The following is a 26,989-nucleotide window of genomic DNA, read 5'->3' on the forward strand; positions in this document are numbered from 1 at the left end:
TTCTCTCTCCAACTCACTGACATCATATGCTAAACAGTCAGAGGGACAAACAGCCCATGGTTAAGTCCTGAATTCCTCGAATGCAATACTCAATATCCTATTTTTTTATGTTTTTAAAAGAAACTCGAAGATAGAGTTTAACTAAGGAATCTTTTAGATTTTTTTTCCAGAATTTGTTGAAAGAAGGATAGAAGAAACTCAGATAAGTTTCCTTCAGATTCTTTAATGCTATATTCCATCGCCTGATGAAGTGGTTCTACTTGGATTGGCATAAGGGATAACTAGTCCTTATCCTCAAGAGAGGACACAAGCCTTTAGCCAGGTATTCCATAATTAATATGCATTTTCCAGCCACAGTTTCATTGAATGTATTTAATACCTTGCATAATAGTAATTCTATTACACACATTTCAGAAACAAACCAGAACAACTTTTGGATATATTTATTAGCAGTATCAAAGTCTAACAGCTCTAACATCATCATGAAAATATTCCAGCCTTTATAAAACAAACAAGCATTTTTAAAAATTCATCTGGATGTTTAGTCTAGAAAATGTTGCAGTAATACTTCAATCAGTTGACATTTATAATTATGTATGTAATTCTAGATACTCTTGTGAAATTCTGAATATGATTTCATAAACGATAAGTTATAAAAAGATTAACAAGACACCTATCAAGAATTGCTTTACAGATAAAACAGTTAAGTTCTGAGTTAAGAAATGAGGATGAAAAAGCTAATGATTAATTACCTAGTGACAGGACAGGTATTTTCATTTCAGTACATTTTCCATTACTTTTCTGATTTCAGTATGATCAGTATATATTTGTACCTGGGTTTTAAATTTTCACTGCTTAGATTTATCTAAAAAAGCTAAATGAATGCTGTGTTTGATGGCAGAAGCCTTATCTGAAAATACCATTTAATCTTCTTCAATGTAGAATTGATAAAGTAAGAAAATATTGAGAATAAAATTCATTATACCTTTACTTTGCTAAGGCAGTCTCTTAACTGGTCTTCATTCCCTGGTTCAAGGGGAATACTGATAATGCTGTCTGCTTCCTCTAACCATAAAATCAACTTGTTCAAGTCCTCTTGAAATTCTGATAAAATATTCTTTTCTTCCTCTAGCCTGTAATAAGAACATGAAATTAATGGTTCTATACATTTATTATTGTGTTGAAGTACGTATCCATACTAAAAGAAAGACTAGGGAAAATGAAGTCTTATGATTTATATTAATTATCAAAATTATCAGACCATCACATTTTTAACATGGCATTAAATGTATTTTAAGAGAAAAACTCAATTCATAATTTGCAACAGCACTAAATTCAGCTTCCAGATTACATATGGCAGGGAGCAAACAAGGACACCAGATCTGTTAATAACTCAGACCAGATTTTTGTGTGAACAGCAGGGAAGCCCAGTGTCAGAAACTGAGAATTCTAGAACCAAATTTTACCAAACTGAATCTGTAAAAAGTGACACTTAAACCCATTTGGACATACTGTATAAACAGATATTTTGGTGACCATGCCACATACTTTGTGTGAAGCATTCCAGTCAAGGTCAACAAATAGTAGGTAAGGTTTGTAGTCCGTAAGAAGGAATAGGATAAGGTTTTTTCTCATCCAACTTTAGATGTCTATTTTGTCTACATATACAACTCACCAGTTGATTTTCTTACCCAGATACTCTTCATTGAATGCCAATTGGCATTTCTAAGGTGTGATACATGAATACAGCTTAGATATTTAGAACAGAAAGATTAATTCTGCCATACAAACTTTTTCTTTTATTAATTGAAGGAAATCCAGATCAACTAAGACATAAATATTGCAGGTGTCCAAAGTCAGATAAGGGTAGCAGGGAAGAGCATTGGCAGAACATGAACCGTTTGGGATTAACATTGTGGGTGGATCTCTTCTGAAGGAGAAAAATTATGGGTTTTTTATAAATCACTTCTAATTTATCTTTCAAATTTATTCACAAAACTGAGGCTACACTGAGTCCTACCAGTATGAAAAAAAGAAATAATTATTTATAAAATTAAACAATAATTAATAATATATTAAATAATAGTAGGTTTTTTGGTTTTGCTATTATTTTATTAAGGTTACTTGAAATCAAAGCAACAGATATTTGCAACTGGTTGCAAAAATAGCAAACAGTGCTATTTTTTAATTATTGTTGTTATTTCCAACATCCAACTGAATTTGAGAGGTTGGGTCATTTATTGCACATAATAACAGGTTGCAACATTACAGTGGAGAATCAATGTTGGTATTATTAATATATTATTTCTGAATGTAAAAATGTATTACAACAGAATGAAAATGGTTGTAACCTTCTCTGGTCTCCCATACTTGCCACAACAGTCAGTGCCATAGAACACTGAGAGGTCAAATGGAATTACATCTATCTTAACTATGCCATCATTAATTTACAAAATTATTTTTTCTTTTTTTTTCAGAAACTATGCTTTATGATGGCTGACAAGCAAAGATGTCTCTTTAGCAAAACTATATGAATAAGCTTCAGGCAAAAGAGAATCAATTAAAGGTATTAGCTTCACATCATCTAACAAAAACATACTGAAAACAATTGTTGCTTGGCACATGCCCACACACATGCACACACACAGTCTGACAAACGGCTTATAAACTATAGATTAGAGCTTTTATTAAAGCAGAATAGAATTTAGACATTTCCAACAGTCAGTATCTCTCTTACAAAAGTACATCCAACCCCCCAAAACATTTCACCCTATATTAAGAAGTCTAAGTTTAAGTCATTAAAATCATATATGACTTTTTTTTCCCCTCATTGTAATTTCCAGGGAATAAAAGTGTTCAAGTGACTTCAAGTGTTCTGTATTTGAAACATTTATTTACAAGGAAAGCAAGCCACTTCCTTAATGTTTTAGGTAAAAGCATTTGGTTAGAGGGAAAATAACAAGAAAAAACTGTAAGATACTTAAAATTCCTTTTAAATAACATCACTCTGGTTACAGTGTAAAATAGGAGAAGTCTGGTTTGGTCAGCAGTGAAAATATTGGGCCTAAAGAAGACAGGCACAAGAAGAAGGGCATAAGCATATGAGCTGCATTAAATTTCATTTTACAGTAAAAAAAATCACCTGACATCACAGTATAAGAAAGACATTTTTATACATTAAGATTTTTTGAGGAGAGAACGAGTCATGCTGTTGGAATGCTGACTATTATAAAAGAAAACCAGAATCATAACATTCAACTATTATTATATACAACTAGCAAACCAGCAAAACTTTTACTAATGCTTTACCTGCCTTCCATCTTATTCGTGTTTATTGCATTTCCTTAACAAGGCATACTTGCAAGATGAGAATTGCTATACTAAGGAATGAACACTCTACAGACCGCACTCCAAAATAGTGCGTTAAAACCCAGAGTAAAGTACCAAAGACAACGCTTTTGACCACACTTCACTATCACAGAATCTTCATGGTTAGAAGGGACCTTTGAGATCATCGAGTCCAACCACAAAAAAAAAAACCAAACCAAAACCACAGCACCACACCCACAAACAGACACAAACCAACAATCTTGGGCACTATAGCATGCCCTGAAATGCCATGTCTACACCTTTCTTAAATACCTCCAGGGATGGTGACTCCACCAGTGCCTGACCACTCCCTCAGTAAATTCTTCCTGATATCTAATCTAAACCTCCCCTGCAGCAACTTCAGACCATTTCTTCTGGTCCTGTCATCATTCCCTTGGGAGACGAGGCCAACACCCACCTGCTACATCTCAGTCTTGCTGTACTAAACATGCCACATCTTAAGGAGACCTCAAACATATGATCACTGCCATGCATGTGACAGTCTTTCCCAGATGGCAAAAGTCAGGCAAGAAGACATCACTACAAAGGCATTCTTGAAGTGTTTCCATTCAATTTACAAGAAACAAATACTTTTTGAAATAATATCCAAATACTGCCTTAAAATCATCCTTTCTTTTGTAGCTAAAATCATTAAGAAAGTAGCAACTTAACAATGTATACAGTGAATATCTTGGATAAGAAGAACACTTATAAAACAGTATTATGCATTGATGTTTCCAAATAATTGTGAATAAATAGTTCACACTTCCAAGGCTTTTTCTTTACAGCACAGTTTAAAGATGTTCCTTGTGCATGTCTAAAATATGAAGCATTATTTCTTTGTTTACCTTCAAGTTTAATGTTTTTGTAGAATTTATTTAAGCATGTAGTAGCGATAATAATGAATGGGATATTTAAAACTCTCCATCTACAATTAAGTGGTAGATATTTTATTTCCTGAGTCAATTCAATGCATTTAGATAAGAAAAAGAAGCATTTTCTTCTTGAAATATTGGTTGTGAATTATAAATATTCTTAATACATTTTAAGGAAATGGATTTGCAGTGATTATGGCTGAAAAATTATATATACAGAAAAGCAAGTGCAGAATGTATTATTAAGCATTAAGAAGTCCAATAATAAATCATGCATTCAGTCATCATAAATATACAAAATTAGTGTAAAGGAGATTAGTGAAAGGCAGTACAGGTTTAAATGAAGGATGCATTTTTTCCTAGCTCAGCTGATATATCCATAGATTGTTATTATCTCAAGCATTTCAGATGGACTGTAGCTGCAATTTTAGGTAAGCAGTAAATTTAAATGCTGTCACAGGGGACCATTTTTTCCAGCTAGTGTTCAAGAACCAGACTGTGAGGAGTCGCATGCTCTAAGGCTAAAACAGTACAGGCAAATAAGGTTTAGTAATTTCTTTTGAGAAACTGAAAGACACTATGAAAACTAGGAGGACTGGGTGCTTATTGGGAAGTATGACTTGATTAAAAAAAAAAAAAAAAAAAAAGAGAACCCAACTCTACCATAGAATCATAAAATCATTTAGATTGGAAAAGACCTATAATATCACCAAGTCCATTAACCTAACACTGCAAAATTCACTACTAAACCACGAACCAGGTCACTAAGCACCACATCTACACAGCTTTCAAATACCTCCCAGGATGGTGACTCAACCACTTCCCTGGGCAGCCTGTTACAATGCTTGACAACCCTTTCATTCAGTGAAGAAATTTTTCCTGATACCCAATCTAAACCTCCCCTGGTGCAACTTGAGGACTGTTCTTCTTGTTCTATCACCTGTGACCTGGGAGAAGAGATCAACACCCGTCTTGTTACAACCTCTTTTCAGGTAGCTGCGGAGAGCAATAAGATCTCCTCTCAGACTCCTTTTCTCTAGGCTAAATAGCCCCAATTTCCTCAGCTCATAAGAATTGTGCTCTAGAACCTTCACCAGCTTCATTACCCTTCTTTGAACATATGTCAGTACCTCAATGTCTTTCTTGCAGTGAGGGGCCCAAAACTGGACACAGTACTTGAGGTGTGGACTCACCAGTGCTGAGTACAGAAGGACAATCACTTCCCTAGTCCTGCTGGTCATGCTACTTCTGATACAAGCCAGGATGCTGTTGGCCTTCTTGGCCACCTAGGCACACTGCTGGGTCATATTCAGCTGGCTGTTGACCAATACCCACAGTTACTTTTCCACCAGTCAGCTCTCCAGCTACTCTTTCCCAAGCCTCTAGCACCGCATGGGGTTGTTGTGACCCAAGTGCAGGACCCAACACCTGGCCTTGTTGAACCTTATACTATTGACCTCAGCCATCAATCTAACCTGTCCAGGTCCCTCTGTAGAGCCTTCCTAACTTTAAGCAACTTGGTGTCATCTGCAAATCTATTGAAGGTGCACTCAATCCCCTTGTCCAGATCATTGATAAAGATATTAAACAGAACTGGTGCAGTATTGAGCCCTGGGAAGCACCTGTCATGACTAGCCACCAACTAGATTTAATTCCTCAGTACCCTTGGGTGGATCTCATCCATCTCCATAGACTTGTGCATGTCTAAGTTGTGTAGCAGGTTGCTAACCATTTCTTCTTGGATTATGGAAGGTTCATTCTGCTCCCCATCCCTCTATTCCAGTTTGTGGGGCTGGGTACCTTGAGAATGGTTGTATTATTAAAGAGTTAGGCAAAGAAGGCATTAAATACCTCAGCCTTTTCCTCATCCTTTGTCACTATGTTTCCCCCTGCATCCAATAAAGGATGGAGATTCTCCTTTGTCCTCCTTTTGTTGCTAATGTATTTATAGAAACATTTCATATTGTTTTTTAAAGCAATAGCACAGCACACTGTGGAGCAGACTGAAGGACCTTGCTAGCACACTGTCTCTCAAAGATTTGCAGGCTTATGTCTAGCAAGCTTTGTTTTATCCCTTTCGCCTCACTTCAAATCTAGTTCAAAGCTCTTTCTATGAGCCCTGTTTACTTCTGCACAAAGATCCTTCTCTCCCTTTGAAACAGGTGTACCCCATCTGTTGCCATCAGGCTGGTTCACGTAGACCAACTTGCAATCAAAAAAGCTAAAATTCTGCCAGTGACACCAGTCACAGAGCCAGCATGAATCTGCTGCATCTTCACATTTCTTCACTCATCATTCCCTGCAACTGGAAGGATAGAGGAGAATGTTACTCGTGCTTCTGATCCCTTAAACAGTTGTCCCAAGGCCCTTAAGTCTTTTTTGATTGCCTTTGGACTTCTTATTGCAACCTCATCCCTGTCTACGTGAAAAAACAATAATGGGAAATAACTTGAGGGCTGAAAGAGTGAGAAATTTTCTCATTGCATTTTAACCTGGGACTCAGAGAGGCAGCCGACTTCCCTAAGAAGTCTCTCAGGCTGCTTGATACTCCTCAACCTACTGAGTTCCTCCTGGAGCTTTGTCACTCAGTGGAGTAGTTCCTCTCCCCTCGGTGTACCTCCTGCAGGCATGCTCTCTACTGTGCCCCTGAGAGGTTCAGAAAGAGCCCCTGTGCAACAGAGCATTTGGCTGCAGAGCACTGGAGCTGCTCACCTTGGGTCAAGAGCAATGATGGGCACAGCTGTGGAAAACAATCTTAATTCACAGGTCAAGAAATGAAGCTTGAGAGATGACATGCTTTTCCCCTGTTCCTACCATGCTTTGAATCCTGACTGGAAAGCCAACTGCGCTCAAGGTGCCATGTTAACACTGACTACCTTTCACACTCTCATTGGGAGGATTCTCATTCATGTACACTGTACTTCACAGAAATCTAACTCACCAATCTGTATTTCACAATTCTACTGCAAGTGGAACTGAATTAAATACTTTTCCACAGTCCAAAGAAAACCGAAAGTAAAATTTTCACAAGTAAACATGTGACTTTGAGCCCAGATTTCCAAGGCTCAGAAGAGATCTTTATGTAGAATTAGATCAAAGAGAAGCATAAAGAGACTAAACAAAGCTGACCTGGTGGAAAAGTCCAAGAGGTCCAAAGAGATTTCAGAAAGTAATAATTGACAAATATCAAACCATTTATTACTTTTAACTACCACCACACATCTAAGAATCTGAAGGACGCACACAGGATAGAAGTTAAGATATTTCACAACAGAATAAATTGTCCCTCAGGATCTGCAACCACATTGTGACAGAAGTTAATGTAGCATGGAGAGCAAGCCACCGCCTCATGAGATCAGTGGGGTCAACAGCTCTTTCCAGCTGGAGAAAGACATAGATATGCTGTGTTTCTTCCTCCTTTCTTCAAGCTTTATATTCCCCTGATTTAAGCTATTTAGACAAAACTGTGTTTTTTTCCCCCCATATAAATTAAATGGGTTTAGGTTTTTGCAATAAACAAATTAAGCAGTAAAGGTTTACATTTCTTAATATTGCCAGAGAAATGCTTGCACTGACATGAGTGGACTTTGGAAACCAACATACACTATGTCCTGTTTTCATGTGGCAAAACAGTCTTGACAATATTTCCAGGTGCTTTCAGAAGCCAACATTGCAACTTTTAAACGTACTGCTGCCTTCAATAACAGCTCCTTTTCATGATTTCACATGCTATAACTGCAGAAGAGAAAATACCTGTTTCAAAATTAAATCTGTCATGTTACTGTAAAAAAAAAGCTATACTAAAATGTTGATTGATAAGATTATACATTTATTTGTATTGGGATTTTTTAAATGACAATTTATTAGAAAGAATCATTATTTGATCAACTAGTTAGCTGACTTTAACCTACTTTAATGTTTGGCCACTGGTAGCTGATTTTTCACAAAGGTAATGTTGATTTGCTCTGAGGAGAGAAGAGGAGGAAAGCCTACTAGATGAAGATTTTTACCATTTAAGTAAACATTAATAATTGTGATTCTTTTAGAAATAGGAACTCAATGCTATTAAATAGCCTAAACTGTTTAGCCAACAAATCTACTGCAGAATGGGAATTATTGATACTATATGTAAAGCCATTAGTAGAGCTGATTAAATCACTGTTACATCATGTAATTTTTATATTTCAAATGTGCTTCAGAAACGGAAAATAATGCAGAGGCCTCTAACAAAATGGTTCCTAGTTAAAAGTTTGATGATTTCTGTAGATGGTAAAGGCTGGTAAAGATGGTAGGAACATGACAGTGACTCCCAACATGTTTTGTATTGTTAAACAAGTATCAGTAAAAATCAGCTGACAACTGCTCTGCTGGATGTCCAATAACAACTTTCACTCTAAAAATGACTCACCATTTTACCAAAGAGAAAGTATGTCTTCAATAAATAGAAGTCAATATTCATAACTATGCTTAGAGCATGAAAATACTGTTTTTAAAAATAAATTTATATATTAAGTGAAATGCTTGGCAAATTTCTGCTGCTCTAAAAAGGCTGTGAATCATAATTCTAGAGAAAGGTATGGCATTATATTCAGAACGGAATTCTAAATCAGCAAACAGATTTATTTGCTTTTGTTCCCAACACAGTATATTCTAATATTTACTAGACATATGAGCCCAGTACTGCTCTTTTTTAAGCTCGTAAAAAAGCTACTCTGCAGTAACTGCCTAGAGATTAAACAAACACAAGCCACTGGTGCCAAATTGTTCTTTAGAGAAAAAAAGAAAGAAGATATTTACTGTAAAAACAACAAAGTGCTCCAAAAATATTTATGTATTTATGTTTGTATATACATGCATATATAGAGAGAAACATAAATGTAGGTATTCACACATATATACACATACACACATTTATACAAGCAAATAAATAAAAAACTGAACACCATAAATAGCAAAAGAAGCCAATTAACAGCCCTGTATTCCTGGTTTTGCCTTAAATTTTCTTATGGAAATCTGTTCTACTGCAGGAACTGTTGTTTGTCTAAGATTTCTGGAAATATAAGCCATATCAATGAAAAGCCCTGATGCTGCGGGATTGTAATAATTCCTGTGCCTATGTACTACAGCTCTGAAATTCTTACAAAGTACTCTTATGACAACAGGAATTCTGGACCTTCCTGATGCATAGAGAGTTACCCATTTTGGTTGTATAGGAAGGACATGCAGAGAAGGACCAACTTCACAGCATTACATTTATTACAGTGTTCTTCACTGAGAAGCGTATGTGTACTTGAGAAGTCAAATGTTCTTCTCAGGCCAAAGTAGGTTATCTAAAACCAGCTCAAATCAAAACATTTATACTTGTAAAACTGAGGTAAATGCTAATCCATGCTGAGATCTGTAGGACTGCAACTATAAAAATGAAGAAAAGCTAGATCCCAGTAACCTTGAAAGCACAACTCTAAATCTTTCTGAGTCATTGTCCCCCTCTGCCCCTATTACATGGAAGTCTGAGAATCACACCTCCAGTGTTATGTTGTGAGCCACACAATAAAACTTCTTTCCTCAACCTGATCAGATTCCCCAGAACCTAAGCTCTCAACAACAGCTTAACTTTTTTCATTTCCTCTCACTTCTCTTCCTTTGTAAAGCACATAGCTCAGTGGAGGCATTATGTGATGGTACCCTAAGGATAAATCTGAGAACGATAAAACTTTAAATATGTTAATTCCTGCACAGAAAAGGCACAGCATTCAACTCAATGCACCTGAGAGCAAAATTATTGAGCTGCATAGTATTTTGAATGAGAAATCAAAAAGATTTCTGTCTCCTAGCAGGGACAGCAATTGGCAAGATTCCTTTTTCATCTTAAGTACACTGTCAGTTTTATCACCCTTATGAATTCAACTGCAACCCTTAAAACATTTTAAACTTATCCTAATCATGAAGGAAAGATTTTTACTTTGATGACTAATTCAAATGTTGATCAGTAGAACTGAGTTTTATAATCTGAGCAACGTGGGATGTTTTCAACGTAAGACTTTCCAAGAATTATTTAGAGATGATTACTATTTATATGTACGTATATATATGTATATATGCACAGAAGGGTTTCAGAATTCAGACCAAAAAAAATAATGTTCCAAAAAGATCTACTTCCTTGTCCTAGTCTGGAATAGTGTGTAGTATAGTAATTAAAAGGTCCATTGCAATTAATGGGAGCTGCAGGTGATCTTCATAATTTACTTTACAATTTGTTCTTAGCCTGCTAGAACATTACTTCTATTATAAATAACATCCTACGTGACAAGTATCATATTATGCAAGACACAAAAATAAAGCACTCTTTATTTGATTAACTGGTTCAGCTAATAAAGTTTTAACTTGATGACTGATGGCACCCTTTGAACAAGCCAATTTCTATCTCTGTAATTGCATTTGGAACAACAGATATATGTAATTTCTAGGTGTTTAAATTCATGAAAGCAATGACAAATCAACAGTAAATTGTTATTAAGGGAGTGATGGGATTCCAAATCTGAGCCTAAACAACCGGAATAAGGAGCATTAACCACCATTTGACTCAGACACGGACAGAGTAACTCTTGAGAAAGCAGTTGGGACATCTTGCTGGATAAACAGGTGACAGGAATAAAATGTCATTTTGAAGACTGGTCCTACGGAGCCAAGGAGTTTCACCTCCAGCACAGATCTGCATGCTGTTATATACTACTGCCTTATCCTTTTAAACCAACCTTAAGATCCCATAGAGCTTTTGAACTGCTGCTCTGTCAGCAAATGGCTTGTTTCATTAACTCTGAAACGTAACCCATCTTGTTTGATAGAAAATTCTCAAACTATAGCAGAGAAGTACAGAATTTCATATGTAACTTTTGGTCTTCTACATGATTGCTATTCTCTTGCGCATTGCTTTGTGTTTTCCATATTAAAACACGGCATCATTCTCTCTGTATTTCTAAATTTATAAGGCCCCTTGGTCAACTATTCTGACTGCACAGCTGTTTATATGAGTTTTATATACATTATACTTCTGGAAGAAAATGTATTAATATTCACTTTTTAATATTTATTAATAAATTAAATTAATTATTTTAATTAGTTTTTCTAATAACATTTTGCATATATGGTATTTCACAGATTAAGGATTATTTTTCCTAACAGTATTAAACTGAATTAATAACAAATTCTTATGATAGTCCACAAAATACCCTGGGTTATTTTTTTTTTTACTGTCATTAATCCTTAGCTATAATGGTTAACTATTACATAAACATTCATGGCTCATTTCAAGTAAGCTTGTATTTTTATTTACAGTTTCTAGAAACCTTATGAAATGCATATTGCAGCTCATGTATTTTCTCCATAGTCAACAATGTGATATCAATACCATAGCAACCTGTAAATAGTTTGTGAAACACATCAGATGTTTACAGTTTGTAAGTGCACACATGGGATGTTGGGCTTATTTGGGAGGTGTCAACTAGAGATAGAAAATATGCACTCACAGGAGTAGAACAGACCTGCACATATAACTCATACTCCCACCTGCACTTCCAATAATGGTTTGGTGCCTTTTTTTAAAAAAAAAACAAAAACAAAACCAAAAAACATTCAGCTGTTGATTTTGTACTTATTTATATTTGTAGGATCAGGAATTAGTGTATTTAGCAGCTGTTACTGAGAATTTAAGAAGACACCAAAATAGTAACTTGACAATTTAAAGAAAATATTTACTAAGAGAGAATGAACTTTCTTTCTCTAAAGAATGTGCAAATATGCGTCATTTGGGTAAGGAACTTAAAAGTAATTGAAATGAAAAATATCACAGAAACTTTAGAAAAGCCAGATGTAAATACTAAACAGTAAGAAGTTTAGCTGCACTACTTGTAAACACAATGCAAATTTTTACCAGCATGATTATATTCTAGTGATTTGCTGTAAGAAATCTGAGCAGTCAAAAAAAAAGAAAATTCAGAAAATTCAATGTAACCAAATTTTGTGTTGGATAGACAAAAATATATTTATTGACATCATGAATCTCTTTTGATATCTCTATTGATATCATGAAATCTCTTCATCCTAAGCCAGCTTTTAAATTGCAAAGAGAAGCTAATCACAGCCTTCAATATACTGAGTGTTCAGGTGAAGGAACCCGATCACTGGTAGCTGGTGTGTTATGGCAAAAAAAGAATGCTTTAATGAAGGTAAGGTAGGAAATTTTTTTTTTAAAAGTACATTTACTTTATAACATTTATTTTTTATTTAGAACAGAAAGTTTGTGGCTTTCATATTCAGAAAAGTATTTGAAAGTATTCTGGTAAACAGCCTTTGTTCTGTCATTCTTTCCATAATTACTTCAAACTCGCTTGAGTAGAGATCTGAACAGACAGTCTGCAGGTTCAAGCTCATTAAAAGTGCAAATGTATTTGCAGCTAAAATAATGAAAAATTCTCTTCCATTCAACAGAACCCAATTTCAACAAACGTTAGATTGTGATGAATAAAAAAATCCCAAACTGATTACTTCTGAAACAGTGAAGGACTCTAATTCCTGGGCATCTGTTTTCAAAAACTACACAGGAAATGTTTAACAAAGATGGAAAATACAAAGACCAGCCAGCACCACTGTTACAAGTCTGTTGACAACCTCATTTATGAGCCTTCACCTTATCAAGCTCCTATGTGAGATCTTGTTTCTCCTCCTGGTACATACTCCCTTGACCAGCTCTGCCTGGCTTGCGTGTTCCTGGAGCAGGAGTGAAGGCGCAGCACCACACTGCAACCACAGCCCTGGAGCTTGCCACCACCCAGGCTCTTGAGTACACACGAGTGCCCTGAGGGCAGGCCACTGCCTCCTTAAGCCATCCAAAACTTGACTGTCCCTGTGGCATAACTCAGCACAGACATGCACAGCACGACAAGGTCTGATCCATCCCAGGAGACAAAAAGGGAGAGGTCTTCTGATGGTGCAGTTTAGAATACTTTGAATTCAAAATGATTGCTGGAGTATGAAGAGGAAGAAACAGACAGGTTTTTCCCCTCTCTTTTGTCTGGGGTTAGTAGCATCTATTCAAGGGGCTACTGCAACTTCCCCTAGTTTCCCAAGTCTCCCTTTCAGGGAGAGTAACACTGTTCCAGAGTACAAACCCAAACTTCTCCAAAACATGCTGCTTGCAGCAAAGTGCTAACAAAAACTCAATTAAATTCCCAATTTGCTAACTATCAGTGTATCAGACTTTCAATCAAGTTTCGCTTTATTCAGCTGCCTAGTCTACTCCAAAGTTTGCAGTAAGATAAAATGACTAGATGCGCTAAAATTCCATTCCCACCTAATTCTTAGCTGGGTGGATTAGACTGCAAGATACAGAAACATTAAACACTGAATTCAAAGTTCTACAGCTTTGAAACTCTTAGATAAAGGCAAATAAGAGATAACATCCTACACAAACATAACTCAAGCACAACCTCTTGATCTTCAGTACCAAAGAAAGGAGATTCAAAGCCAATTTTAAGTCTGTGCTTTGCCTGGGATCAGTATTTGACCTTTTAAAACTTAAAAAAACAACTTATTTTTACTGAAGAGCAGTACATGTTCCTCAAACTGTTTTGAGATTTTGGTTAGTTGGTTGTCTGTTTTTAAATAAGTTGTCCTTTTATGGTCCAAATAATTCTAATTCATAAAATTTGCCAGACAACTACTAAGTTGATATTAGTGTCTAGTGATCAGTTTAAGTTACTTATAGAATATCATGGGTTAGATCTGGTTTACAGTTTTTATTATGCAGGCAGCTTAATATTTATTCCAAATTATTTATGAAAACTCCATCAACATGTTGAAACTCTCAGAATTATATCGTGCATCAATCTTCCATTTTCAAGTCAACCAACCATAGGATTCACGATGGCCACAGGAAATATTTTTAATTTACAGTGTTCTTTAACAATACAGTGATAACATTATGTTCTCATACAGAATAAATAGTAGACCACCTCGAAGTCAGAAAGAACAAGTCATCATAGACCCAGCATCACTACTAGCTCCAGAAGGAAAAGTAGATTATTGTTGTAGGGTGGCTCTCTACTGAGGGGGGCAGAGGGACCAATATGCCGCCCTGACCCACATCACAGGGAAGTCTGCTGCCTCCCTGGGGCACGGGTCAGGGATGTGATGGACAACCTTCCAGCCCTAGTAAAGCCCTTTGATTATTACCCCCTGTTAGTATTTCAGGTGGGTAGTGATGAAGTGGGTAGGAGGAGGCCAAAATCAATTAAAAGAGATTTTAGAGCCTTGGGACGGCTGCTTCAGGGATCAGAAACACAAGTTGTGTTCTCCTCTATCCCTTCAGTAACAACCATGAATAAGGAAAAAAATATCAAGAGGCAGCAGATCAACTCGTGGCTCCGGGACTGGTGTTTTCGGCAGGGCTTTGGGTTTTTTGAGCATAGACAGCTATAAAAGACACCTGGCCTGCTTGTGGCTGGTGGGATGTACCTGTCCCAGAAGGGGAAAATAATTTTTGGGTCAGGACTTAGCAGGACTCATGGACAGGACTTTAAACTAGATATGAGGAGGGAAGGGGAGATCAGTAGTGATAGGTTGGCAACCACAGAAGGGTCTGAGCATGGTCAGGGGGGGTATTGGGGCTCAGACTCCCATAGAAGTGGCAGGAAAATTAGCCCAGCTAAAGTGCATCTACACAAATGCACACAGTATGGGCAACAAACAGGAGGAGCTGGAGGCCATTGTACAGCAGGAAAACTATGATATAGTTGCCATCACAGAAACGTGGTGGGATGACTTACACAACTGGAGTGCTGCAATCAATGGCTACTAACTCTTCAGAAGGGATAGACAAGGAAGGAGAGGTGGTGAAGTGGCCCTCTATGTTAGAGACAGATTTGAATGCCTAGAAGTTAATAATGGGAATGACAGTGTAGAGTGTTTATGGGTCAGACTCAAGGGGGAGGCCAACAAAGCAGACATCATAGTGGGAGTTTATTACAGACCCCCAAACCAGGACACAGAAGTTGATGAAACATTCTATCAGCAACTGGAAGAGCTCTTGCAATCACTCGCCCTTGTTCTTGTGGGGGACTTCAACTTCCCAGATATCTGCTGGAAATGTAACACAGCAGAGAGGGAACAATCCCGGACGTTCCTAGAGTGTGTAGAAGACAACTTCCTAACACAGCTGGTGAGGAAGCCAACCAGGGAAAGCGCCCTACTGGACCTGCTTCTTGTTGACAGAGAAGGTCTTGTGGGGGATGTAAAGGTTCAAGGTCGTCTTGGGCAGAGTGATCACGAGATCATAGGGTTTTCAATTCTTGCAGAAGCAAGACAGGGAGCCGGAAGAACTGCCACCGTGGACTTCCAAAAGGCAGACTTAGGAGCTTAGGAGCATGGTTGAGAGTGTCCCCTGGAAGACAGTGTTGAAGGGCAAAGGTGCCCAGGAAGGTTGGTCATACTTCAAGGAGGAATTCTCAAAAGCACAGGAGAAGGCAATCCCCAGGTCCCATAAAACGAGCAGACGGGGAAGAAGAACAGTCTGGCTAAACAGAGGGCTTTGGTTGGACCTCAGGGAGAAAAGGAAAGTCTACTATCTCTGGAAAAAGGGGTTGATTACTTATGAGCAATATTAAGGTATAGTGAAGATATGTAGGGGAAAAATTAGAAGGGCGAAAGCCCAAGCAGAACTTAACTTGGCTACAGTTAAAGATAATAAGAAGAGCTTTTTTCAGTATATCAGTAAAAAAAGGCAGGCTGGGGAAAATGTAGGCCCACTGATGAATGAGGTTGGTGCCCTGGTGGTGGAAGACACAGAGAAGGCAGAGCTGCTGAGTGCCTTCTTTGCTTCGGTCTTCACTGCCAAAGCTGCCCCTCATGAATCCCAGACCCTGGAGACATGGGGGAAGGTCTGGAGAGAGGAAGACTTTCCCTCTGTTGGGGAGGATTGGGTTAGAGACCACTTGGCCAAACTAGACATTCGTAACTCTATGGGCCCTGATGGGATGCACCCACAAGTGCTGAGAGAACTGGCAGATGTTATTGTTGAGCCACTCTCCATCATTTATGAGAGGTCTTGGAGAACAGGAGGACTGGAAGGAGGCAAATATCACTCCAGTCTACAAAAAGGGCAAGAAGGAGGACCCAAGGAACTACAGGCCAATTAGTCTCACCTCTGTCCCTGGGAAAATAATGGAATGACTTGTTCTTGATGTCATCTAACACATTGAAGATCAGGAAGTTATAGGAAGTGGTCAACATGGATTTACCAAGGGTAAATCATGCTCGGCCAATCTGATAGCCTTCTATGATGTTATAACTAGATGGCTGGATGAGGGGAGAGCAGCAGATGTCATCTACCTTGACTTCAGCAAGGCTTTTGACACTGTCTCCTATAACATCCTCATTAGAAAATTAAGGAAATGTGGGATAGATGAGGGGGCAGTGAGGTGGATCGAGTCCTGGCTGTGTGACAGAACTCAGAGGGTTGTCATTAATGGAGCAGGGTCAAGTTGGAGGCCTGACAGCAGCAGTGGCCCCCAGGGGTCTATACTCGCCCAGTCCTGTTCAACTTATTCATCAATGACCTGGACAAGGGGACAGAGTGTATCCTCAGCAAGTTCGCTGTTGATACCAAACTGGGAGGGCTGGCTGACACTCCAGAGGGCTGTGCCGCCATCCAGCAGGACTTGAACAGGCTGGAGAACTGAGAAGAGAAGAAACTCGTGAGGTTCAACAAGAGCAAATGTAAGGTCCTGCACCTGGGGAGGAAGAACTCCAGGCACCAATATAGGTTAGGGGTGGATCTTCTGGGAAGTACTACTGAGGAAAAGGCCACCAGGGAGTCCTGGTGGATAGCAGGCTTTCCATGAGCCAGCAATGTGTCCTTATTGCCAAGAGGGCCAATGGAATTCTGGGCTGCATAGGGAGAAGTGTGGCCAGCAGGTCAAGGGAGGTCATTCTCCCCCTCTACTCTGCACTGGTGAGGCCACAACGCCAGTTCTGGGCTCCCCAGTTCAAGAGAGACAGGGAACTACTGGAGAGAGTCCAACATAGGGCAACCAAGATGATTAAGGGATTGAAGACGAGAAAATGCTCAAAGAGCTGGGGCTCTTTAGCCTCTAGAAGAGAAGACTGAGGGGAGACCTCATCTATGTTTGCAAGTTCCTAAAGGGTGGGTTGAAGGTTGATGGAGCCGGACTCTTTTCAGTGGTTTCCAGTGATAGGACAAGGGGCAACGGGCATAAGCTGGAACACAGGAAGTTCAACTCAAATATGAGGAAGAACTTCTTTACAGTGAGTATGACAGAGCCCCTGGAATATCAAAGGACTATTAAAATTTAATTGATCCAAAATATAAGCATACTGGCTTAGGAGTTTGTCAAACAGGCTATTAAAGCTGCTCTTAAAAAGGGGAGTCAAAATATTTTAATTCACCCAGATCAATTATACTTCATATAATACTGTGAGACTTAAGTAAATATGTCATAATACAAGCACATGCAATGGACAGTTCGTGACTATAGTAGCTCTTTCAGATTACAATCAGAGGTCACTTCCTTCAACTTTTCTTGTTTGCCCCATGCTTTGCTCTTAATGAAAATTAAGGCACTTTGAGTGACGTGTGTTTCACATCCTAAAAAGAGGGAGACCTGTAACCCAAACCAAATTAGGACAACTAATGAAAAACTAAAAGATGCTAAAGCATAAGACAGATGAAAATCCCATAACAGCAAGGCTACATGAAGACTGTGCAGCAGATAAACCTTTTCATGCTTAGGATCATTAATAATTAAAACCTGGCTAGAACACACCACATACTCTTAACATCTAGGTTTCTTTCCTTTGAAAATCCAGTCTGTGAGAGTGGAAAAAAAAAAAAAAATGAAGGAAAGAAGAAAAAGCATGTACTGGGACGCAGCAGCTAGACTGAGGGTAGAATCTGTCTCCAAGATCTGGGAGCAAATAGCGTTCCCTAGTTTTGACACAGCCAGGAAGACTGGTGCAAACTCCTCCATCCTGATCCACATGGGTCTCACTACAGGACATCAAAAGCATTTATATTCATTTAACACAACGCCATCTGTATTCCTTTTAGAGCAATGCATTTATTCACATACAGTTCACTGAGGTCTCTGCAATCATTGTTCTTCAAGTTGTCATTGCAGAGGAAAACAAACCAACTTGTCAAACCACCAAACAGACCGAAAGGAGGAATACGCGTGCAAGTAAGTGTGCATTTAAAATCCTTCATCTAGGGAACATTACTGTATTATTCCCATCTAACAGATCCTAGGCTTCCTTAAAAATATAGAATGTACCAAGAAATTCCATATACTTCTAATACTGCCTTGAGCCAAAACAGTATTCAGATACACGTTTCTATTGATAAATGAAGGAAAGTACAACACCAATCTTTACCAGAACAGGAACATACTTTATATTCTCAAACAAAGTATACGACCAATCTCTTCTGTGTTGCCGTAGCAGCTTACAGGGCTATTAAAATGATGTGTTATTGTTTTGTAAGTGTTAGCACTTATATAACAAGTTATGGCTTGAAAACACAGATGGGTTTCCATTGTACAAAAAAACCCCCCAGCTTTTAGTGTGATAAATAAAGGCCAAGGACTCCCTTGTGTACCAAATAGCGATACCATCAACACCTGGAAACACAGCAGAAACAAACATTTAAAGCACCACTGTAGCTTCTGACAGCTGTAGCTTACTTGTTGCGTCTCCTTCTTTTAACATGTTCCATGTGAAACCTTACCCATGATTAAACTCAACAAAAACCTTTCAGGGCACTTTCTTACCACTCCAGCAAATGTTTTCACAGATTTTGCCCATCATGGCTTTAAACCAAGAAAATGGCACATGAGACATCAGAAGTAACAAAACTTTTGCACATTACTAACTCTCCTAGCAAATCTCGCACTTATTAATGGACCTCTATAAGGAATATTCAGGGTTTTTTGAAAACACACATGAGGAGAGCTTTACCAGTGTCTGTATTTTAAAGCTGAATGTCATATCCGTTTAAGTCTAGCATCTAGGTTAAGAACTTATGCTTTTATAAAGCCTACTATAAGGAGCAACAATATATTGTTTTCAAATTGAAATTCTCTTTTAAAGGAGTCAAAGTATTTTTGTGTTATCTGCAGCTCAGACACTCCAACTTCCTGTGCCTGCATGAGAAAAACTGATCTGAAAGTGATTATAAATAGCATTAAATTAACTAATCCATTCTTTTTACCCAACCTATGAAATGCAGGTGTTAATGACATTAATGTTGATAAATCAATTAGATTAGGATTAACTGTATCAATTAGCTAAGATATTATTAGTACAACAGACATATATTTTAATGACAAGCTATCAAATAGAAAGACACAAAAATCAACTGTAAATTCCATAAATGAAGCTCTAATCTTTTAAGAATTGGGAGCGGAACTATACAAACGTGGAGTATAGAAGGGAGTAGTGGTCACTGACAGAATAGGTAAAAACAAACAATAAACAAACAATAGTGGATGTGAAACTTATTTTCTGATAATTATGAATATGAGAACTAGAGAAAGTTGAGGTCTTCTTGAACAATTAAGTCAAAAACAAATCTAAAACAACAATTTCACAATATTTTTCCTCTTTTAACCTACCTCTTTTTTTTCTCTACCAGCTGTCTGCAGATCTCCTGCCACCGAGTATTCAAACTTTCCAGTTGTTCCTTCAGCACCTTAGCATCTGCTGTTGATGACTGCTCAATAATCTCTTCACCAGTTGCGTTCAATGTTTTGACAACAGTTTGCTGTTGCCCAATGCCATCCTGAAGCTCCTGTAAAATAACCACCATATACACGTATTCATAAAAATGTCAGGCATGAAACAAAATGCTTCATCACATACTGGCCAGATGGAAGGAGGTGAAAGTTTTTGCTCTCCTCTGAATTCCAATGAAAAATTCAAAGACGAGTAGACAGAAAGGCATATCTCATGTTTTCATAACAAGTACCTCTCAGTGCATCTCTACAGTCTTTTTCCCTCCTGCATTCTTGTCTACTAGAAATCATTACAGCCATATTCTGCAGATCAATTAATAAGAAAAACCTTGTGAACAAATTTACTTCTATACCCCTAAAGGTATACACCATGTTTATTTGATAGCCAATGAAGTACTGTAAGAAGTGCAGAGTGTTCAGAGTTCCTATTAGCTTTCAACGTAAATAAGCAATGTCAAGAAAGCAAAGACTCTGTGAAGTACTTCGCTTGATTCCATTAACGAACAGGTTTGCCTTCAGTTGTGAGAAGCCTGACAATCCATTCCCTAGCGCCATTTTTTTTTTAGGAGGTGTGGGGGGCGGTGGAGGGGACAAACTAGACTTCTAAGGAAAAATGGTACCTACATTGTTTCTACTTACAGAGCAAAATGCAAAACTACCAAAAGATAACCAAGGTGGACATTTTCCAAATTTTACTAAATGCATTAGGATACATTTTCTACACCTTAAATCATTAAAAGACTATCATACCAGAGCTACCTCACCTCATGTTTATAAACAATACAGTTCTGAATCTGTAGCTTAGATTTTAACACTGTATGCCAGTTCATATTTATATGAAAATCTTTTCATATTTTTAATCATCAGTAGAGCATTAGTAATTTTTCCCTTGAATTGCTCAAAATGTACAAGCAGGGAAGTGTAAAATAATTTTCAACAGTTTACTGCTAAAATGAGCAGAAACCGAAATAACTTCCACAATTCATACTTATCATAGGTTTCACAGTCTCAGGGAGTGTGTCTGAATCCTATCTACATATAAGAGTTTTCAAGTAAAATGCTGAATCTAACTTTTCTAGAAGAAATCAAATACTTTAGCATATTGTACTCTGGAACAACATTATATGCTTGTTTTCTCTTTCTAAATGTACTAGAAATTACATAGCAAGTTAGTAAAACTGCATATAAACATTAAATTAGATTTGCCCATGAACTGGTTAAAATGGGTAGGGTACAGCTTTCAGGAATGTAAAAGATGAACATAGCTCCTACTCATGCATTCGTTCGTATGTCTTGTCTGTTAGGTCTTCAGGCATGAGATTGTCATTGTAAGTTCACAAAATGAATCATGCTTCAAGTTAACTTTTTTTTAACATGAGCACACCTCAGTTTCCAGTTACCAAGTCTCTGAACTGCAGAAAGTTTGTTGCACACCCCAGCTTTTGCATAAATTTTACACAGAGAACTTGAACCCCAACACCAGTACAACCTAAGCCAGAGAGGTCAAATTCAGGGACCTGCTATGGCATTTACCCACAGCCCTGGACAGGAGTCGGAGCTGAGGCAGAAATTAGCACTGTTGAAACATAAGCTTATTCTTACTATAATTTCTGTTTGGTTTTCTTGCAGCTTCTTTTGCTGTTATAAAAGAGAACTCCTCAAAAATTAATCCTGTCTTTAGTACCTCTCAGTAAAAACTATTATTCTATTTTGTTTTTTTTTTTCCAAACTCTTTTCATGTCCCATAATTTCAAAATAAAAGAGTAGCTGTGATGAGCATAATGTTGCAGTAATCTGCATTCTCTTTTATTATGCTTTGATAGGATAAGAACACTTTTTCTCCAGATCCTAGCAATAGTCCAGACACAAGTGTCCCAGCACACTTTGCTTTGCCTGTGGAACATGTAAGATTTTAAGCATTGCAGCAGAAACTGCAAGATCTTCTAAGGCCCAGAAAAGACTCATAAAAGCCTCTTACTTTGAGGTATCAGATTTTCTTGTCTTTCCATGATGGGCATTGTTACAATAACCGGTTCGACTTTTGGCTGGTGTTTTGGGTACATGATTCGCTATTTGGAATAAATAGCAGTTATGGCCAGGTAGCTTACCTAAATGCAAATATTCTCTATTATTGCGAAGCTGAAAAGTCTCTGGTCTTTCCAGTACACACCTCAGTTCTGGTAAAGCCCAGCTTAAAATGAATATCTAGTTTTTGTATGCATTCACTGTATTTCACATTGATTTTAGCACTAGAACCTTTGCATTTTGCAGTAGGGAGCATTACACAGATAAATCATAACAAGAAGATACATAGTCTGAGGAAAAATATATCACAGTAAGTGGCTTACTTCCAGTGAGGTGCCTGAAACAATTGTGCTATTGCATGCACCCTTATGAACTTAAGATTCATACAACTTATGGAAAAAAGATAACTCAGAACAAAACTTCTACCAATATGCAGCAGGAATAGAAGATCAAAGCAAGGAGAACAAAAAAGAGAAATTCTGCTTCTTGAACTTCAAAGTTTTTAGAATTAAAATTTGTAGAAATTGGAGGTTCTCTTGACACCATCTTTTCTAAATGACAAATAATCACCGGTCAATATACTATTGTAAAGTAAAATTAAAAGCCTCTTGAAATACTCTTACTGAGCCCTTCTCCTGAGTTTACAGCATCTTAAATCAGTTTCTCTCCCTCCCCCAGCACACACACAAAAAAGTAATATAGCAACTATTACGTGACTTCCACACTTATTTAAACTGGCACAAAATTAACCAAGGGAATTTTCTCATTTAACCTGTGGCATATTATGTAATAGGCCTTACTTATAATGTATAAAAAGAAAATAGCTAGCTCAGTGGCAGAGACAGTTTTTGAACTTACGATCCCTAATGCCGAAATGGGAACCTTGTGCAGGATGCGTAGGAAGGAGAAGTGTGAACTTCCACCAGAACACGACAGAAGGCTTCTGGCCATCTGGATTTCAGATCACCATAAAGAACCTAATTTGAGATACTTTTTCCCAAGCACTCTTCACATGACTAAACTGAAACACGTGTGCTGATGAAGTTTGTCTAGATTCCATGGCCTAAGAAAAAGCAGATTCTTCTTGATACTGGCTACTCTACAAAGCACACCAACCCATGAAGACGTTTAGGTCTTTTTACAAGTATTTTTGTATAAAGTGGACAAAAGTGGTTTTAACTATTTTGCTGAAAGTCATGCTTTCACACACTCATGCCAGAACTATGACCCACAAAGATGCTTTTCACAACTTACGTTCAGTGTATAAAACTTGTCAACAGCTACAGTTCCCTATTCCCTCTCTCTCCTTACCACATGCCTGCATGAGGACAAGGTGCTGGGAGCCTGCAAGAGGTTGCCTCCTGGGGCATTACAGTTTATGGTGCTACAGAAGGAATATTGACATTTAATTTGCTTCTTGTAGTTTCACTGGACCTTTCACCCCTTTGTAGAGAAATGGCAAAGCAAAAAGGCAGGTTGCCTTTGGATTCCAAGCTTACGCAGGTGGTCACTTGAGGTTCTTATACTTGCAATTATGCAGTTTCTAATTACTTCATTAACAGAGTAAGCAAACAAACTTAATTAAAAATGAGATGTTTATATAATATTACAAGTAAAACAACTCTGAAAAGAAAAGACCTCATCATATTCATATGTACAGAGCTAATCACAATTTTGAGTGGACTGCAGATACTTCTATGTACTTTGTGTTTTCAACATGTTGCATTTCTAGCTACTAGGAAAAGCAGACAATAATATAAAATACCCATCACTTTAATTTTTCTTTCTTATGATTGCCAAGCATAAGTAATCAGGGAATGACATATCATTAAAACAAGGCTTAAATAGTCTCTCAGAATAAAAATTAAAAAAACACTATATTAAAGGACTTCTACCTCTCACACAGATGGTTTTACACTTTGATAATGACCTCAACTAATTTAGTGTGATAACTTAAAACTGCTGAGACATTCATATGATGCTTCTTTGCTTCAATTAATTTCTTTTTATTTTACCTAAAATGAAAAATTATGCACACTTTCAGAAAACTTCTGAGTGGAATAGAAGCAAAAAAGAAATATAGGATAAACAAAGGGGAAATCCTCACCAGATCAATAGGGCTGTTTCTGCAATTGCAGGGGACTCATGATCAGATTGAAAACTCTGGCCTAGTTTACTACTGGCTTTCGTTTTTGTTCTCACTTGTACTTTCTGGTCCTAGAAGCAACTGCTTAGTGACAACACAAGAGCAGCTGCTTTACGATTTATTGTTTTTTAAATCAAACATTAAAAAAAAAAAAAGTAAAATAAACTCCAAAGGAATTTCTCAACACGATGCTTCCAGTATTACTTATGGCACACACACCCAAGTATATGTAGAACATTATTTCAGTTGTATCTCCAAACATTCAGAGGTTTCTGCATCAACATATAGATGTTATGGTACTTTAGTTTAAATTTATTTATTTTTTATCTGAATCATCTGGAGGTTTTTCGTGGTATTTGTTTTGGTTTTGTTGTTCAGGTTTTGTTTTGGTTTTTTTTTTTTTTTAAAAGGTGACTTACTAACAATTCAGTATCTCCCTTGTGATGATACTACTACACATTTGCTTAACCTACCATCATCAATATCATGATGAATTGGTTATACTTTGCATTATTTTCTCCTGAGAAATGATGATTCAACTTTTTGTAGAAAAGAGAAATAACTTATATAATTGGTTTATCACTTAGTTTCAAACAAAAGATAATACACCATCACATTCCCCCTCCACCCCCCCTCATACCTTTCACAATATTAATGACAACTGACCAGGCAATGTGAGTAATAGCTAGATCATTGGTCCAGAAAGATTTCTGATACTAATTAAAACAGTAAAAAATAAAAATATTTGAGTAGATAATGATTTGAAGTAAAACAGTTTGATTCCTTTTCCTATTAAATATCTGTCAGAGTCCTTACCTACCTACCTAAGTGGGTATCAGAATGGCATAATTTCTTTTACTTTGTTTTTTATTTCTTAGTTAACTTGTATGTATATCATGGAACTCTTTCTGCAATCTCATTTCCTCTTGTCATTGAATGAAATAGTATTTTACTGTTAATCAGAAACTATTCTATGACCAATCTTACCAGCACTTTCCATTTTTCATTGTAGTAGACAAATATGCTCAACAATAATTTACAGTTATGGAAGAGCCCTGTAGCAACATGAAGAAATAAAACAAACAAGCTTCTAATTTCTGTCAGAGGCACTAGTTGGCAAAAAATGTTTTAAGAAAAAAAAAAAATACTGTATTGCCTTTCGTTAATTTAAGGTAAGCTACAGAGTCTAAAATCATGTGAAGGTACTATGCACCAGTCCTAAAAATCTGTTGTCTTGAATTTGACATTAATGCGCTATTCTTCGGTCATTTGCATAAATGTCTCTTCTGCCTTAAATTGCGTAAGAGCATAAGGCTGACATAAGAGTATCTACCCAGATGCACCAATATAAATCAGAGAACTGTGAAAACATTTGGCGGAAAACTATCCCCAGAACAATTTGCTAGCATTTGGCTACCAGAATGAATTTATCCATTAAGAGTACGTACCTCTGTTCAAGATTCTATTAGAAATAAGGAAGAAATTAATTTTCCAGGCAGTTAAATCACAGTGATTTAATCGGGAGACACGTTACTGGCACTTTGTTAGGATTAAAACAATCAACAAAAAGTATATGTTGTTTCCTAGCCGTTTGTTATAAGCAGCTATGCAATTTTCATTATTATGTGTGCGTTATGTTTGTTCTTGTGCTGTTATTATGAATTATGGAATCTCAGGGCAGCTGATGGAGATGGAAGAGGTGGAAAAGCGGAAAAAAATTGAAGGCAACGCTGGCTAAGGAGTTGGCAATAATTTAAAGCACAATGTTTTCTTCTTTGCATAAATTATAGGAAGTATTATGGTTTGAATATTAACTCTGTGAAAAGAGCAGCATTTAGAAGAGTTGACAGTAGGGTCTGGGCAGATTCTAACTATAAAGAAAAACTGGGTGTGTTTTGTCAGCTGTATTGTGTTTGTACATTAACTGTACATGAGAAACCAAAGGAAAAGAAAATTGCTGCATGCCTGTTTTCTGAGCAAACAATAAATACTGTAAAATAATAAGGAGATTCATTCTCACTTTATTTGACTAAAACTTTTAATAGAATTATTTGCGGTGGAAGCAACAGTTTACATAAACAGTTTTGAAAGAATACCAAAATTTTGCTTGTATGCAAACTGCTTGGTTGGAGAGCCTTAGGAAACTGCTATTCCATCCTGCTATGTATATTATTTATTTTTTCTATATTTTGATGCTGTTAGGTCCACTGCTGCCCCAGATGGATAGCTGACTGTCTACGACTGCTACCGCACACAATGAAATTTGGGTATAATGGAACCCCACAATTGTACATTTAAAAAAAATTAAATGGAGATACACATGTTCTCGTATTCTGCTAAAAGCTTCTAATCAGAAAGAGGTCCAGGTTTGTTTAAAAGTTTTAATATCTTCTTTATCCATTGATTGCACCTCTTCCTTCCAGAAACAATGGCAAATTCTTTCCTCACAAAATAAGGCATAAAGGCTGAATTTCTGGTATTTTACCTTTACAAATTCTTTAGTTTAGCCTGCCGTCCTTCAAAAAACAGTATTCTACTATATGGTAATAGCCTAGTAACTTCACACTTCAGCTTGCTACAGTAATTCCAGGTTCTTGACACTGCTGCCTGTGCTGCTGTCAACTACAACTCCAAATACATCTCCAAGTTCTTCCTAATATGATTCTAGTAATACTTACTGAATTTCCTTTCATAATTAGCCCTCGAGAGCAGATGTCACCCAGTAAGACTAGTAACCATGAATTTCACCAAGGTGCCAGTCTGGCTTATGA

The 26,989-nt window shown here is 37.2% G+C and overlaps 1 protein-coding gene across 7 annotated transcripts in view; it reads right to left on the reverse strand.

The window, feature by feature from the left end:
- The window catches only part of DMD (dystrophin), a 1,195,780-nt gene that overhangs the window by 429,069 nt on the left and 739,722 nt on the right, over nt 1-26,989 (reverse strand). For all 7 annotated transcript variants that reach the window (XM_014954058.1, XM_014954055.1, XM_014954053.1 and 4 more), the window contains 2 exons: nt 19,928-20,103; nt 986-1,133 (listed from right to left, as the gene is read on the reverse strand). In XM_014954058.1, coding sequence (XP_014809544.1) covers nt 986-1,133; nt 19,928-20,103 — 324 coding nt within the window. The remainder of the gene's footprint in view (nt 1-985; nt 1,134-19,927; nt 20,104-26,989) is intronic.

This window comes from Calidris pugnax, unplaced genomic scaffold (assembly GCF_001431845.1).
Source record: "Calidris pugnax isolate Ruff unplaced genomic scaffold, ASM143184v1 scaffold246, whole genome shotgun sequence".
Lineage (NCBI taxonomy): Eukaryota > Metazoa > Chordata > Aves > Charadriiformes > Scolopacidae > Calidris > Calidris pugnax.